This window comes from Hypomesus transpacificus, chromosome 18 (assembly GCF_021917145.1).
Source record: "Hypomesus transpacificus isolate Combined female chromosome 18, fHypTra1, whole genome shotgun sequence".
In the NCBI taxonomy this organism is placed as follows: Eukaryota; Metazoa; Chordata; class Actinopteri; order Osmeriformes; family Osmeridae; genus Hypomesus; species Hypomesus transpacificus.
This window is the reverse complement of record NC_061077.1, coordinates 8,474,493-8,490,158: the sequence shown is the minus strand read 5'-3', so window position 1 is coordinate 8,490,158 and position 15,666 is coordinate 8,474,493. Positions and strand designations below refer to the sequence as shown.

The window sequence follows — 15,666 nt, the reverse complement described above, 5'->3', positions numbered from 1 at the left end:
AGCCACTGTGACCACAGAACCCTCACCATGACAGACTCCATGACGACCTCATTCCAGGTGGGCCTGCTTCCTCTCTCTACCCAGTCAATCTCGAGTCTGCATCCATCAACTGTTCTGTGTCCACCCAACGTTGTCTGCGGGCAGCACAGTGCGACACACGAGGGTCACAGAAGAATCTGGTGATTCGTCTCGCGCATCAGACCTTTCACAGTGCGTGTACTCCGGTGCAGTGGCTAGCTCCAGCACAGTGAAGGATGGTGACCTGGAAGGTTTGTAACTTCTCTATGCCCTTTGCCCACATCGTCAGGTCATCATCCTTTCATCCTGTCCCCTATTGGGCTGAAAAGGTTGCTTCTCTTTGTGGTGGGCTATGTGTTTGCATGTGATAGGTCTGGTCCCCCCTGGATGTGTGTCCATCCCCCAGCACTGCCTCTATCATCACGGCCCTTTTGTCTAATAGTCTAGGTTGAGGAAGGCTGCCTATGCACAGTGAAGCTTGCTTGTTGATAAACATGTTTACTTAAGTTTTACTTTCGTTCAACTGAAATACGCTGAACAGTGAATACGTGTTTCATATTGTAGGAACATGTTCAAATTCATTCAATTTCAAAAGTGAGTTGTTATTCCACTTTTTGTTATTTGTACTGAAGAGATAGCCTATGCCCTGGACAAACTCAGTGGTCACAGGCAACGCTGTTACACAGGGACTGGGAATGGCGTGGGCAGACTTCAAGGCCATGTCCCCTGTCTGTCCATTATCATTTAGTCACAGAAATACACACAAATACTCACATGCAGACAAATGGCATTCATGATGAATACTAGCCTTTTCTGACCTGTGTATTCATTCACTTGCTGCCAATTGTAGAATAATTGTCCAGCATAATCATTTAAAAATCAATCTTTTTATCACAACTGTGAGGGACAGGAACATCATGATCCCATCCTTGCAACAGTTCCCAGTCTGAACAGTCCTATATAACACTACAAAAGGGATCACCTTACTGTCTTACTTTCTCAATTACAGAATGACTCTGGCAATAAGGGAGGGTAGTGTAAACAAATGAAATCATTATATGGGAGTTCATAAAGAGAAAGAAAAATCTGAAATGAACTAATCTAGAGTATTGTTCTATCTTTCTTTCTCTCTCTATGCATATACAATAGATTAAATAGATCAGGTAATCTTTCTTGGTCAGATAGATTGCTGAAGTAAATACCCTTGTCGTCAACAGAACTCCAAGTTTTATTATGAGTAAAGGATGATAAAGAGTCAGAGGTAGGGCACTGTGTAAAAGAGGAATACGTGCCTGTGTGTTGGAAAGGCTATGAAACCAAGCCTCAGTGACGGACTGGCTGACTCATTTGGAATACATCTGCTGACTCAGTTGGCCAACCTGCTCTAACTCTGCCTCTGCAGCTGCACTCACTCTCTAAAACACTAAGTGTGTGTGTGTGCTTACTGTGTGTACAGAATGTGTGTGTGGGAGAGAGATTGGTCACTTTAATGTTTCCATTACAGTGTTTTCCTTGGGAATTGTTTATGTCACTTGAGGTTTCAGAAATGGAGCTCATTATTTTAACCAACCAGATACAAATATTAAATAAACCACATCTCTAACAACACAAGGAATTTACAAACCTAGAAACAGCTAAATACATGTGTCATCTGCTTTAGTTTTGCCTGGAGCCAAGGATCCCTATCTTAGACAAGCTCAACTACCATTATCCCTGAAAAGGAGATAGGGGGATGAAACAGAAAGCAGAAGGTAGAACGCAGTGATAGAGCTATAAAACTGTAAAACATTGCATACTCCTGTTCTGTGACTCAACAGGAAGTGGAGTGTGAGGTGAGCATAGAATGGAAAGGGAGAAGAGGGTGGGAGGGATGAGTTGAAGAAGAAAAAAGAGGGGGGGCAACTGTGTCATGTCTCAAGATTCCAAAACAAGTTACTGGCAGAGAAAGAAAAAGAAAGAAAGAACCCAGAGGGTCTTTGAAACTGGGCTGAAGATACACAGACAGCCTGGTCATTACTCCAACCTACAACTCTGTGATGGAAAGCCACACATTCACACAAAGGCAAACAAATCACCAGGTTTAGGTCTGTTTGCATACCTTACCTAACTTTTTCATAACTATTCTGGGTAGTTACTAATGCTGTGAAAATAAGTGAGATTGGATGTGCTCCAAGGTCTTGTTTAACGGCAATGACACGCATATAATGAATTCACCAAATGTTTTTGTTGTGACAAATATATACTCAAACTCCATATTATTTTCTCCCAAACCCCTTTCACTTCAATCTGCAGGAGATAAAATCGTTAACACACTTATTTACAGCTGGTTTATATATCAGAGAACACCCCATGATATGATGTAATCAGTTCAAACCTACACAATTTACCAGAGAATGTATATGAACATATGACTGTTCAGCTCCAATGCCATTGTAGGCAGACATTCACAATTCTTGTTTTAGTCTTCAACTTTACAAACCTCTGATATTTAACATTAAATATATTGCTAGTTACATTATGAATAGTATTAAAACAAGTCTTTATGAAAGTGTATTTCTTTACATATGAAATATGACAAATGAGAAACTTCTTACCATCTTCTTAAAACAATGGCTCTGGACACGTTTGATCTTTGATGTCAAAGTATTTGAAGAATTCCTCTTCCTACAAAGCAATCATGTCTTTGAAGGAGGAGTGGTGGGTTGCACGTAGGGTGGAGGTGGGGGATGCATGGCACTAACAGCTGTGAGGGACGGAGGTCTCTTAGCAGGAAGTAACTCGACCTCCCCTGTGAGAGTTTGGCCCTCCCTTGTTCCAACCCTCATAGCTGAAGTCCATTGATAGTATAGAGAGGGGCCTGAGGGAGAAAAGCACAGCATGTAAGAAAATACAGAGGGCTGTATCCTTCATGTTTGATGTAGCACTTTCTGAAAGTGGGCCTCATGTAAACGTCAGTGACAAGGAAAGGTTCATGAGGTATTTGTAGACTATAACCCACACAGAAAACGTTCTGTGGCACAGATTTTTCTTTCTATTATTCCCCTGGTTTATGTTGTATTTATTTACGATGACACAGTAACATCTAATACAAGTGAGAGATGTTATAAAGGTCATGGAAATAAGAGTTCTATAAGAGCATTTGTCCCATAATGCATTTTCAGTTGACAACGGAAAACTGACATGAGTATCTGCAGGTGCTTCAAGAATTTGCCTTATATGGTATTTCCTGTGTACTGCAGAAGATAAAACAGTTTCCCAATGGGTAGGGGGAGTTTGTTTCTTAGTCCTGTGGATGTATATTGATTTTGACTGTATTTACCCAGATGGCTCACAATTATTGTTGTTGTGTCCTTTTGCAATGCTGCGTGGCAATGAAAACAGTGTGTTCCGGTTGGCTTGGTCTTGTCTTGATGCAGGATTTTGACTTTGACTAGCTTGCAACTATACCCTAAAACATCCACACACTCCCAAGTATTTATATTCTATGGGTGTGGGGAAATTTGACAAAAAGCATCCAAACTAATGTATTGCTTTTGGTTAAACCTTTGCATTAAATGCGTATACCAGTAGATTTTCAGAGCTATGTGTCTATGATCTGACAAACCTGTCTTTACTGAATGAAGCCTTTTCCGTATAATTAAGGAACACCAAGTTCCTTGTGTTAACATTATGTTATGATGATGATGAGTAGGCCTATGTCACCCATATTTCTGATAAACATGCGTAATGAGTTAGAACTTTTTCTGGTTAGAAATGAAAACAGGCACCTTTAAGAACAGCTTGGGTGGAGCTACGGCATGCTTATAAAAGAATAAGGAAAGATCGTCACAGGGAGCAAATTAATTTCACGAGCGAATGTTGTCGCTAAAGGAAAGTCGCACGTGCAAGTGGATTAGAGTTAACTAATAACCGAGGACCTATGTACTGAAGGATTTACACTAGCTGTCACAAGTAGGAGGAACAACAACACACCTTTAATTGACTTGTTTTTATAGTAAGTATTTATGGTTTGTGCTCATTTGTATTTAGGAAGCTGTTATCCACTTATTAACCAAAGTAGCCTAATACGTTTCACGTAAACGATTAGGCATTGTTATGGTACATCAATGACTGGCTGCCCAGCGCTGTAAGTGAACACTAGTTAATGACAAACAATCAATTAGTTAAAGTTATAAATCAGTTTACAAATCATATTCTCGTTTTGGTATTGTACCTTAGCGATGTCGGAAATACAGTGATGGGATAATGTCGATGCTATTTGGAAAATGATTCGTACCTTAGTCACAGGTCAGATGGTCGAGTTTGCGGAATATAGGGTGTGTTCACATGGAAAACTTTAGCAGGTAGGAGTAGGGCTGGTTGCCTGAAACCTGTTGGCTACTATTTCTGTAGAAATAGAATATCATTTTCTTCTTTGGACAAATATATGCTCTATGCTAGGGATCAATCCTGGTCCTCAGGGTACACAGTCCTGTATGTTTTAGATGTTTCCCTGCTTCTACACACATTATTAAAATGAACGGTCGTTTTCATGCTTCCACAGAGCTAGATAACAAACCAGTCATTTGAATCAGGTGTGTTGGAGCAGGGAAACATCTATAACATACGCAGGACAGTGGACCCTGAGGACCAAGATTGAACACCCTGCTTTATGCCAATAAAGCAGGATAAGCCAGTAATAAGCCTTTAAAACTGAGTTACTCACTCTGCTGCCTGTGCAATTTCATAGACTGCACCTGTATCAAGAGTAGGCTAAGCGCAGCCTATAGGAGGCTAATGAAAGCTGAATGTAATTCAAATCCACCAGTGGTAGTGAATTTGCCCTAGGCCACCCATAGGCTCCAGCTCCAGATAAACAAGTTGTTGGGAAAATAACTGTGAGGGCTAGTTTTCCTGTCCTCAATTGGCTTGTTCTGCCTATGACTGTAATGCCAATACCAATTCTTAATCTCCCAGGGGTTTTGTTTCTCAAGCTCATACTTCGGCCATCCCTCGATGTCTCCATGGCATGTCTTTTCTCCTGACCTCATGGGAGAGTTCGCTTGGATTTTCAGGCTTGCTTCTCCCTGCAACATTTGAAAACAAAGGCCCATTCATGCCCGAGAGTGGCCCCATTCATGCACATTGAGTAATTGCCGGTAGAATTCATTATTGTTTTGTTTCTTCCATCTCCGAGGCTCACTGACGGAAACGACGCTGAACGTTATGCTTGCTGAAGGCACATCAATATTCAGACATACCATATAGGCCTAGGTCTTGTTGTATACGTCCTCGGTATGCATAACCAGCCCACGTCAACCCCTCCTATAAAGATGTTTTTGTGAATGAATGTGGATCTTGGCAATCTCAAAATGTATTTTTTTTTTATTCTTGTCATGTTATTGTAGACTTGATTAACATTTTACCTATCATTTTTCATTTTCAATAAAGTTGTCCCCTGTTGTCACAGTGGGAGAATCTACTGGAAAACCCTTTTTGGCTCTTCATAAAACTAAATTGATCCATTGATTTAACCCTTCTTGATGTTCATTTATTATAGTTTTTTTGCATCAGGAAAAACAGATGGTGTTGTCTTCGGCAAACGCTAAATTATTTGTTCCTTTTCAAGTTGTTTTGGGATTGTAAACGTGGATACATTTATATCTGGCAAAATAGTGGTCAACGTACCGGCATTACACATGTTGAAAGTACAAGGATGCTATGCGGTTTTCCATATTGTTCGCATACGTGAAAGGGTTGGTTTTCAAAACTGTGTTGTGCATACTTTATTGCACATTTTGGTGAAGCCACTGCCCTCCTTTTGTTGCATAGGTGCCTACACATTGTGTTATCAAGTTTAAATTGTATATGTGAAGCTATAATTCAAATAGCTGCTGTCCACTGTCGTGTGTGTGTGTGTATGCATGCACTATCTCCTGTTTAAATTTGTATGTGTTTTGGCTCACTGTCACACTGGGAGTTTGTCATTCCAACGTTACAGGAGCGTTGCACAATTGCCCTGTGTTGAAAGGCAGGAGTGAGGCTTCATAGTGTGTGCCCTATCCGGCAGTAATTACTATAGAGGACGGCTGGCACCACTGCAAAGGGGTGGGAGGGAGAAGGGAGTTCTCAGACCTTCCCACTGGTGACCCAGAGGTTGCGCAATGCTCCACGCCTCAAACAACTCTCTTTGAGCTGGAGTCACAAAGGGGAGACACACATGACCAGCTTTTCTCAGCAAAGGAAGCTATATTCTGGTGTAGGTTGAGTGGTTGGTTGGGTTTTTGTTATTGACGCTTTGTTTTGTATTTACCTTTACCCTTTTTGTGAAATCAGGCAAATAAATTATTTTGTGACAACGTATCCTTACTAGGCTATTAAACTTCAGTTTCAGCAATACCAGTAACTTCTGTAATTGTTAGATCACAATAATACAGCTGGGTACATTAACAATATTAATTCACCAACAACCAACACACACAAATATAAATTCAGGTTGACTTATGTTTCTTTCTGTCATTCTCTTTCAGGTATGCCAGCAGTGGAGGAGCATGACTTGTGTATTGGTTCGCTGAGCAGGTTGATGGATTGTGCTCATATCTGTGGGGCTGTGTACCTCACAGACCTACCTTTTCTCTGAGAGCAAAAGCTCAAGTCTGGCCCTCAGCATGTCTGGGGCCCAGCCTTACCACTGGGGACCGCAACATGTTGTTAACAGGTAAGCAAACACCATGTTTAGTGAATAATCCAAAATCAGTGTGGTGTGGTATTGCCTTGTTCTGTTGACATTCAAGATTTCAATAGAAATGGGAGAAGCAATGTATGAGAACCTGTGAGTGGGCTGCACAGCAGGGTTTCCTTGATATTTTCACTGAAGGTTTGATAATGATGGAAGAAACTACCTAATTTTGTTGTTTGATTTCCTATCTTTAGAATGTTTACATCTAAATAATAATTGTCATGCTGTTAATCTATATGTTTGCTCTGGATAAGAGCGTCTGCTAAATGACTAAATGTAAAATAACTAAATGTAAAATATGTTGCTTTAATGTTAAGTTTAAATCCTTAACATTGTTGCTGTGTCACCTTGATCCTAAGCAACATACAGATCCCATGCAGGACCATGTAATGCTTGTCATGACAAATAAAATGACTGACTCATTACTAGTTATGAGTAGAAATAATTAACATATTCATGCATGTTCTGGTATCTGGTTGTTCTGCAGCATGTGCTTTGACTTGGGTATTGACAGCATGGAACACAACCGGAGAGAACTTCAGCAACAACAGCTTTCCGAGGGATTTGAGAGTAAGTGAAGGACAGGACATTTTGATCAAATGTATACAGTACTAGTACAGAACTGTCTCTATCTCTCAATATTAGTACTTTTAAATAAATATAAAAGTTTTGTATTTTTATTTTTATTATTCACAGCCATACTAATGTTGTTTCTTTCTGTGTTTTCCCCCAAAAAAATGAAAAGAAAAGTTTACACTATTGGATAGAGTCTGGAGTAGTAGTACATTTGTATTAGCTGGTTGACTAGCAGGTTTTCAGTAATATGAATGGTGTGACTGTGAAAAGGGAAAAGTAGAGATAGCTTCCTTCCTCCTGGCTGTCTATCTGGTCACTGGCTGTTCCTGAGGTCTGGGGCAAATCGGATGTTTCCACACAGGATGTTTCTCAGGAAGCTCAACAGAAGGTTATGGGAAGCTTTGCTAGATTGTCACTTGAGTAACTGGTTGTTGTGGCTGATATGAGGAGAGGGAGCTTCTTGTTTGTGCTGGTACAAACAACAAATAATATTGTTTGAATTTAGAATGTGGATGAAGTTTGTTAGGTGTGGACTGGCTTCGGGAGGCACACAGTTATCAGCTCACGCATGCTTACCCTGAATATACACTGACACTATATATATATATATATATATATATATATGAATCTGATCCTGGGTACATTTTTGCGCATGGTATAAGAATAAAAAATGTATGTGTAAATCAGTGTTTAAATGTTCTTTATTGTTTCTTACAGGCAGACTCCCTACCCACTTACCAATGTATCAGAACCTTCATCAGTTAGCCTCCAACATACCATGTCTCACTGAGAGGGATCAGGTGGTCCCGTCCTTCCAGAGATTAACTGTGTATGAGCATGGTCAGCCATACATCCCCTGTAGAGACCCCAAACCCCTCCCTCCTCTTCCAGACCCAGAGGATCTCTCATCGGATGAGGCAGCGGATGGAGAAGTAGAGTTTTTTACAGATGAAAGACGCCACCTACTGCCTAAAAGCTGCCCTAAATATTTTGCCCTGCGCCATGGTGGCCCAGGACGGCGTAGCTTCAGAGGCTGTGGCCAGACCAACTATGCCTACCATGAAGGCCAGGTTGTAGATGGCAGCAGTGGAGCTAACTATGCCACCAGCAGTTGGGCTAACAATAAAGCTAAATCTGTGGTTACCATAGAGGCAAGTGGAAGAACAAGCAGTAGTCCTAAGGTTGGAACTAGCAATGGGGGTAGCGTTGGAATCCAAGGACAGTGGTTCCAGATACAGAAGGGAGAGCAGGGGATGGCAGCAGCTAGGGTCGTCCCTCTTGGGAAGCAGCCAGACCGCACCCAACGTGCCAAACTGCGTCGTTCTCACTCAGAAAGACGCCTCGTAAACCACCACAACCACCATCACCATGCTCACAGCAACTGCAGAGACAACACCCAAGACAAACCTGAGGTACCTCCACGTGTTCCTATCCCCCAACTGCCCTTAAAGAGCACCACCACTGACTCTTCTACCAACTACCATGACAAGGACAAGCCTCCCAAAGTACCACCTAGGGTGCCTTTGCAGCCCACTGTCCCACCCCGTACTCCCAGCCCCAAGAGCCTCCCTATCTATGTCAACGGGGTAATGCCCCCCACTCAAAGCTTTGCTCCCAATCCCAAATACGTCAGCAAAGCCCCTCAGAGATTTCCTCTGCAGAGCGAGGGGGCATCTTCTGCAGATATGCAACCCCCCTGTATTGTGCCCATCATGGAGGGTGGAACAAAAGCCAGCGCCACACACTATTTTCTTCTTCCTCGCCGTCCGGCCTACATGGACAGGCTCGAAAGGTTCCTCAAGGAGGCAGACAGTGAGTCTGCTGGTGGTGCATGTTGCTCTGCCAGAATGAGCATAAACACCCTCTACCGTTGATCTAAAGCCTCAGGAAACTCAAAGAATTACCCTATTCTCCCTCAGTCTTAGGGTAAAAACACTTACAAAAACGAAATAAACCTCCATCTGTGATGTAACAATCATTTATGTCATAGAATGAGATTTGAAGTCAAGATTTTATATTTATATTGTATTGATTTATGGTGAGTTTTGGACAGTTAATATAGTCAGTCTCCATACTGACACAATCCAATAAGAAGTGTGTTAAAGGGTAAAGTGATAATTTTCTAGTCTCGTTTGAGCTTTTCAATAATACAATAATTCAGATTTCACTCGTCGATGTAGCCATTATCACGGGGCTGAAGTCAAGTTAGTCTCAGGTTGGATATTCTACAGATAGTCCACATTAAATTTCCTTACATTCACTAACAGAAGTTAGGGACCAAAGTTGTTTTATTAAAATTTAAATAGCTCCAAAAACTTAATGACACTGGCACACCCTTTGATTAGTCCATTTTCATCTCACACATTGTTATACAAAGTCTTAACATTTTAATTTCAATAGTTCATTGGTCATGTGACCTTCAAACCTCAAACTATATTTCAATCTATGAATATATAATGCAACCCCATTAGATTGTCCAAATTTGCTGGTGTGTTGGTTAAGCAGACATTTAATAAGGGATATTTTGCCAAGTCTTATATTAATATAACTAAACCCCAAAACTATTTTAAGATCGCATTTAAGGAAAAAAGGTTTTCGGCCATGAAGTTTTGGGTCAGAAGTTTTGGTTTCAGCCCAGAATTTTCATTTTGATTCATCACTACCCAAACCAATAAGTATACTTATCACATCACACAGCTTTATGCTTTGAACAGCTGGTCTGTTATTGAATGTTAACTAATTATGAAAACGTTTCCAATGTCTAGTGCAGTCTGTACATTGGTGTAAATGTTTAAAATATTGATTTTTTGCTTAACTTTGGTCTAATTTAACCTCACCCTTACAGTATTTTGAATGTCAGTTTGTGTGAGACGGAAGGATAAATAGTTATTTTAAGTTATCAGTTAGACATGCTTTTACCAGGTAACTAAGTAAACAATAACTATGTGTAATGGTTACTGAAGTTGTGTTATGTAGTAATTGAGTCCCTGTAGAAGCGAGAGATGCCTTTTTTATGTTAATGTGCAGATTTATGAGATGCCCTTGTTATATTTATGAAGCTGTGTCACTGTTTGGACATTGTTTTCTATGTAAAAGTGCCGTTATTTCAAGGGTAGTTTGTCACAGTATTTAAAGTGTTTTTTGTGTTGGAGTGAAATTTGTGATTTTGTATTAATCTATTTATAGAAATTAAATAACTTATTTGAACTGCTTTTGTTGTGCTCAATCTTTTTGTATTTAGGCACAGCACAGAATAAAATAAAGAATCTCTGGCTTGACAACTGACCAGCTTGAGTGAACTGTCCATTTACCTGATCATTGAAATATACAGTGTATCTATAATGTTTTCACACATGCATATACATTTATTTAAAGCTGCATTGTTACCACCCCAAATATTTTCATGGTCACAGGTCAGTTCCTTCCCAATGAGTCTACACATTACCTTGTTAATATCTTGATCATTTTCACATTTCAAAGGGGAACACTACAATGACTAAAGACACTGTGCTAAATGGATAAAAAACTCAGGAGAAAGTGACATGTTATTTTTGTATATTATTTTTGCATTGGTTAACAACAGCACCTTCTTTTGGCAACTGTACAATAGTTGTGGACACATTTGGAGACAGTACCTTTAACCTTGCAACCCAATTGATATTGTTTACTGGTGTCCAACTACCATTCAATCGCACTGCGAAAGGACAAATCCTCTTCCACTAAATTTAGATTAATCAAAACAACTGTACTTCACAAAATCTCATTTCGGAAATAAACACTCTGATTCGCAATTTAGATAAGATACATTTATTGAATTGACATCTTCAATAAAATAATGGTGATGCCTTATGCAAACTATGTCATCAAAATATTATTGAAATCATAATAAGTCAAATTGGTATGTGAAAGATAAATATTTCCTGCTAAGTTTCTTAAATCAAGTTATGTCCCAGTGCAACCTGTAGATGGCAATAACGCATAAAGAATCCAGGGCACTAGCCAGCAAAGTATACTTTTCAGTATATCCTTTTTTATTTTTAGTTGTCTCCTATTAATTGTCCAGCAATACATTAGTTGTTCCACCAATGGTTCAATTATAATTTAGTTTATTAATAAAATATTCAAATTATATATATAATAACAACATTATATAAAAACATACTTGAAACTATCAATTGTGTGGAAGATGATTAGATGATTCTCCTGATACCAGAGTAATCTACCAAAACCTGGTGATCCTAGTAGGCTCCCAGTAGGCTCTAAATTCGAGGAATCGAATGAACCTTCTACAAACTACGGTTGTTTCAGAATCTAGAAGAAAAAGATTATTTGAATTCAAGTGAAGCTGATCAAATGGATATAATAGCGTGAAGTCTGGATTGGAAACTTTTTAAATTAATTTTTAAATTAATGTTGCATGTTTATTTTAATGTCCATTACTCTGTAACATACATTTTATTACCTGATATGGTTACTTGCTCTGTTTGCCATTCTTAACTGCTTAATTGGCTGAGAGCTTCACCACAAATTTTTCCATATAGATCATCTTCCTCCATACTGTAGAATATTCTTTGTATTTCTTCATTTTTCAGTTTAGTTTTTTTTAACACATCCCTATATTAAAAATAGATTGAGGAAGGTATTTTCTTCACATAAGTGGTAATGGTGTCCATTCTGGCTTAGGCCTACTCAGGCACCGAAGTCAATGGGTTGATCAAATACCCAAACATGTACCACTGCAGAGTCATTGAGTCATAATACAAACATTGTACCGAAATAAGCCTGAAGATGTTATTCAACTTAACAGCATCACCATCACGCTGTCCACTTTACTCCTGTGAAAAATTGGCCAATGAATAGGCACTTCAGATAATTAGTTAGCAAACGAAATGCATCTTGCATGGTGGATCTGTGTTGCATGATCCACAAAATGGCGACATTGATTCCAGAGGTGGCTCACGCCCCTCATGAAGGTCCCATGCTCATTCTGATTCTGAGACAGCCTGTTCCAGTAGTAATCGCATGTGAAAAAACAAGTTAGCGATGCTTGGATGGCCAGATAACACTCCGGCTACGAGTAAAAAATACCCCACCATAAGAAATTAGCTATGTTTTATGTGCTGTCAATGTTGCAGTACTGTGGGTGCACTGAGGGTCATTGAAGTTATCCCAATGTATTTACATTATTGAGAAAGATTTGTATCAAAAGTATCTGTGATTCTGATTAGCCTACGACTCTGCTAAATTAATGTCTGCTGAACAGATACTGTATGGACTGAGAAATAGATGTCTTTTTACATGAACAAGTTCCAATCACATACTGAACAACATACTTTTAATCATTCATTCCTTGTCTAAAGCCAAAACTAGAAATATTCTACAACATAGTGTAGCATAGTGCGGTTGTGTTTAAGAAGGTCACAGCTGTACTGATGATAGTGTCACCCATGGTTAAGACACAATTAGGATGCCAATGACACTTAATGGTTTGGCAGTCAGTGGTGTAAAATCCAAAGTCAAACATCTCATATAGCTTGAGAATGGGGTATGGCTTATGAACCATCGCTGTATCAAATACCCCACTCCTAATTGAGATTACTGAGGTTTGACCATGGTTGCTGAAAAAGCGGCCTCCACAACTTACAAACGCTTCTTAAATTGTATGGGAATCTTTCTGTTTGCAATTGGATTAGCGTTTGTGCAACCATTTGTGTTTCACATGTTTATTGAGACCTTTATGCTGTCTAGGAAATTGATGGGAAAAAAAGAGACAAGAGATAGTGAATCTGCTAGTTTGACAGACTACATGGCATATTTCAATGACTATTGATAAACTATTATTGCAGATCACCCAGTGTTATGTTCAATGTTAAGCAGTGTGTTCACACTAACAAGTCATTCCCACCTTTTTATACAGTGTTGTTGTGTTCTTCTCGCTCATATGGTCATTTTTACAACAATAGAAATCACACTGGTTTTTACACATAGCCATATGGTAATAAGGAGTCAGGTGGCTGAGCGGTTAGGGGATTGGGCTAGTAATCAGAAGGTTTCTGATTCGATTCCCGGCCGTGCCAAATGACGTTGTGTCCTTGGGCAAGGCACTTCACCCTACTTGCCTCAGGGAGAATATCCCTGTGCTTACTATAAGTCGCTCTGGATAAGAGCGTTCGTCAAATGACTAATGTAAATGACTAAATATGGTTGAGCTTTCACCAAACTCTTTACGGTGAAGGTGTTTTCTCTATTATGACATGGGTAATAGTTGTGAAGAGTCTCTAACACACTCATACACAAAGTAGATGGTAGGATAGGAGTGGGTGGGGTGAGGAAGGCATATGGGGCATCAAATGATTCACTTTTCATGGGTTGGTCACCCAGATTGATTTACTGAAACCAATTGAGACAGCATGCAAAATTGACAGTGCTACTTTTATCTATGTTAAACAGAGTCCTTTCTTTTTGACATTTTCAAAGGCAAGCTTTTCTAACTGATTATACCAAAACAACCAAACAGTCTATCACATGCTAGGAAAATCCGATGAACTTATGTCAAAAGTAGGGGTCACAACTTTGCTCTTGGGACACAACTTAAATGTGTTCTATGTTTCTTTCAATTAAATACAATACATAAGATATATTTGCATTAAATTGTAGGTCATAGATTCCATCCAGGTGCAACTAAATTAGTTTAACTAGAACACTGAAAATAGCAAATGGCTGCTGAAATGACTATAGTCTGTTCATTTTTGTCTCTGTACTAGTGATTTGCTGTCGTATTGTGCATTTCAGTACATCAAGTAAGATCTACAGATCTATTTCCATGACTTGTATGAGTCGCAAAAATCACAAATAACAAAACCTGCAATAGCAGCAATGACCTTCAGATGGGTTTTGTATTTTCTATAATTTCTTGTTGTGGAGATGACAGGTATGCCAAAAGATTACTAAATCAGCTCCTTAGGTTCTCTTTATACTGTCCACTTAATATGATTTTTTCATAAACTACCATATAAGTAAGACATTGCTAAGTTTGTGGATTTATAGCAAACCACGTATTGACTGCTTATTGTTGCTCATTGCAAAACAATTTAGGTGCTTTTGGAGACTGAATTAACGTGCCAGTGCATGCACCCGGAGTCCTTAGATTCCTGACCCTTCCACATATACGTTCTCTCCCTGTCTGAGAAAGGAAGAACAGAACAAAAAGGAAATGAAAGGAGGTGCAGTTTTAGCATGAGAGGATGACACTCCAGCTGGGTTACTGACTGGATGTTATGTACCGGCTCCATGACCTCAGCTGCTTATATCACACTCTCTCCAAAAGAAGAGGGGCTCCGAGGTGTTGCAATGGGTAATTAAATATTTATGCAATCAATACATCAGAGTAGTTGAACTTTTATTACAATTAATTTACTTTACCCCTACTCAACCAGGGAGGTTAGTTGTGAACAAATTCATATTTACAGTCTGCCAAGAGGAATTCAAATATTACAGTTTAAGTCCTACTGTATATTGCATACTTTTGTGAAGGTATTTTTTTTTTAATGAAATTCAATGAGTGTACATAGAAAGCAACCTAAAAAAGTGAAATTGCTTGAAAACTAAAAAGCGCTCTGCATGCTGGAAAGAGGGAATGTGGAATGAAGATGAATATAAAGAGAGAACCTCAGATTCTTCCCATTCATTGCAACTCTTACTCATTACCCTGTTCAATCAAAAGAGAGTGTATAGTATCCAGTAGCAATAACTCCCTATACATCAAAAAACACAATTTTCCATGGATAAAGTTGATTGAACAGGTGCACAAAATGAGAAAGACAGGAGGAAAATCCAATCAACCCACACAACAGGTATGACAGCAAAGGGAACGTACACACACATAGTGTTTCTGTGAGTGAGAGTTCTACGTCATAGTGTACAGTGTACACTGACATTCCTTCCTCCTGCTCTACGTGATAAATGGTGACAGGATGTCATTACAAACCACATTGATTTAACACCTTTAAACACTTCCAGCTGGGGAGCCCCTTGGCCAGACTATAATATGTCTTGTGGTTGGTTACCAATTCTCCGGGTTGGGACATTTTGTTTGTATGCACCTGTTCACTCTCTTGTCAAAATGTTTTCTCTAAGTACACTGTAAGCACACAATACAATATCTACAGGTGTGTCCCACGTGGTCTTAGATAGTTAAACACCTTGATATTTAAAGGATACTGTCACACATTGGTTTGCGTAGAAAATCAATGACACACAAAGCAAAGTTGCCCACCCTGATTTTGATGAATTCATTTTTATTGAGAGAGAGATAAATCGAAGGTGTTGGAGTGAGTTGTGACCATTGCCTTAGG

At 39.4% G+C, this 15,666-nt stretch overlaps 1 protein-coding gene across 2 annotated transcripts; it reads left to right on the top strand.

Moving 5' to 3' along the window:
- The first annotated feature begins 3,848 nt into the window (after positions 1-3,848).
- Positions 3,849-10,585, top strand: LOC124481222 (ERBB receptor feedback inhibitor 1-like). 2 transcript variants are annotated; one of them, XM_047041109.1, is made up of 4 exons: positions 3,849-4,012; positions 6,528-6,715; positions 7,224-7,306; positions 8,030-10,585. In XM_047041109.1, the coding sequence occupies exons 2-4, from the start codon at positions 6,666-6,668 to the stop codon at positions 9,184-9,186; spliced, it is 1,290 nt and encodes a 429-aa protein (XP_046897065.1). In that variant the 5' UTR covers positions 3,849-4,012; positions 6,528-6,665; the 3' UTR covers positions 9,187-10,585. The 2 variants fall into 2 exon arrangements, with proteins under 2 accessions (XP_046897065.1, XP_046897066.1); XM_047041110.1 differs by lacking the exon at positions 3,849-4,012 and adding an exon at positions 6,196-6,256.
- Positions 10,586-15,666: the final 5,081 nt, after the last annotated feature.

Excerpts from the sequence above, each read along its gene's own strand:
- LOC124481222 (XM_047041109.1), top strand. The coding sequence starts at position 6,666 with ATGTCTGGGGCCCAGCCTTACCACTGGGGACCGCAACATGTTGTTAAC. Across the intron at positions 6,716-7,223 it reads CCGCAACATGTTGTTAACAG|CATGTGCTTTGACTTGGGTA; the intron begins GTAAGCAAACAC and ends GTTGTTCTGCAG. Across the intron at positions 7,307-8,029 it reads GCTTTCCGAGGGATTTGAGA|GCAGACTCCCTACCCACTTA; the intron begins GTAAGTGAAGGA and ends TGTTTCTTACAG.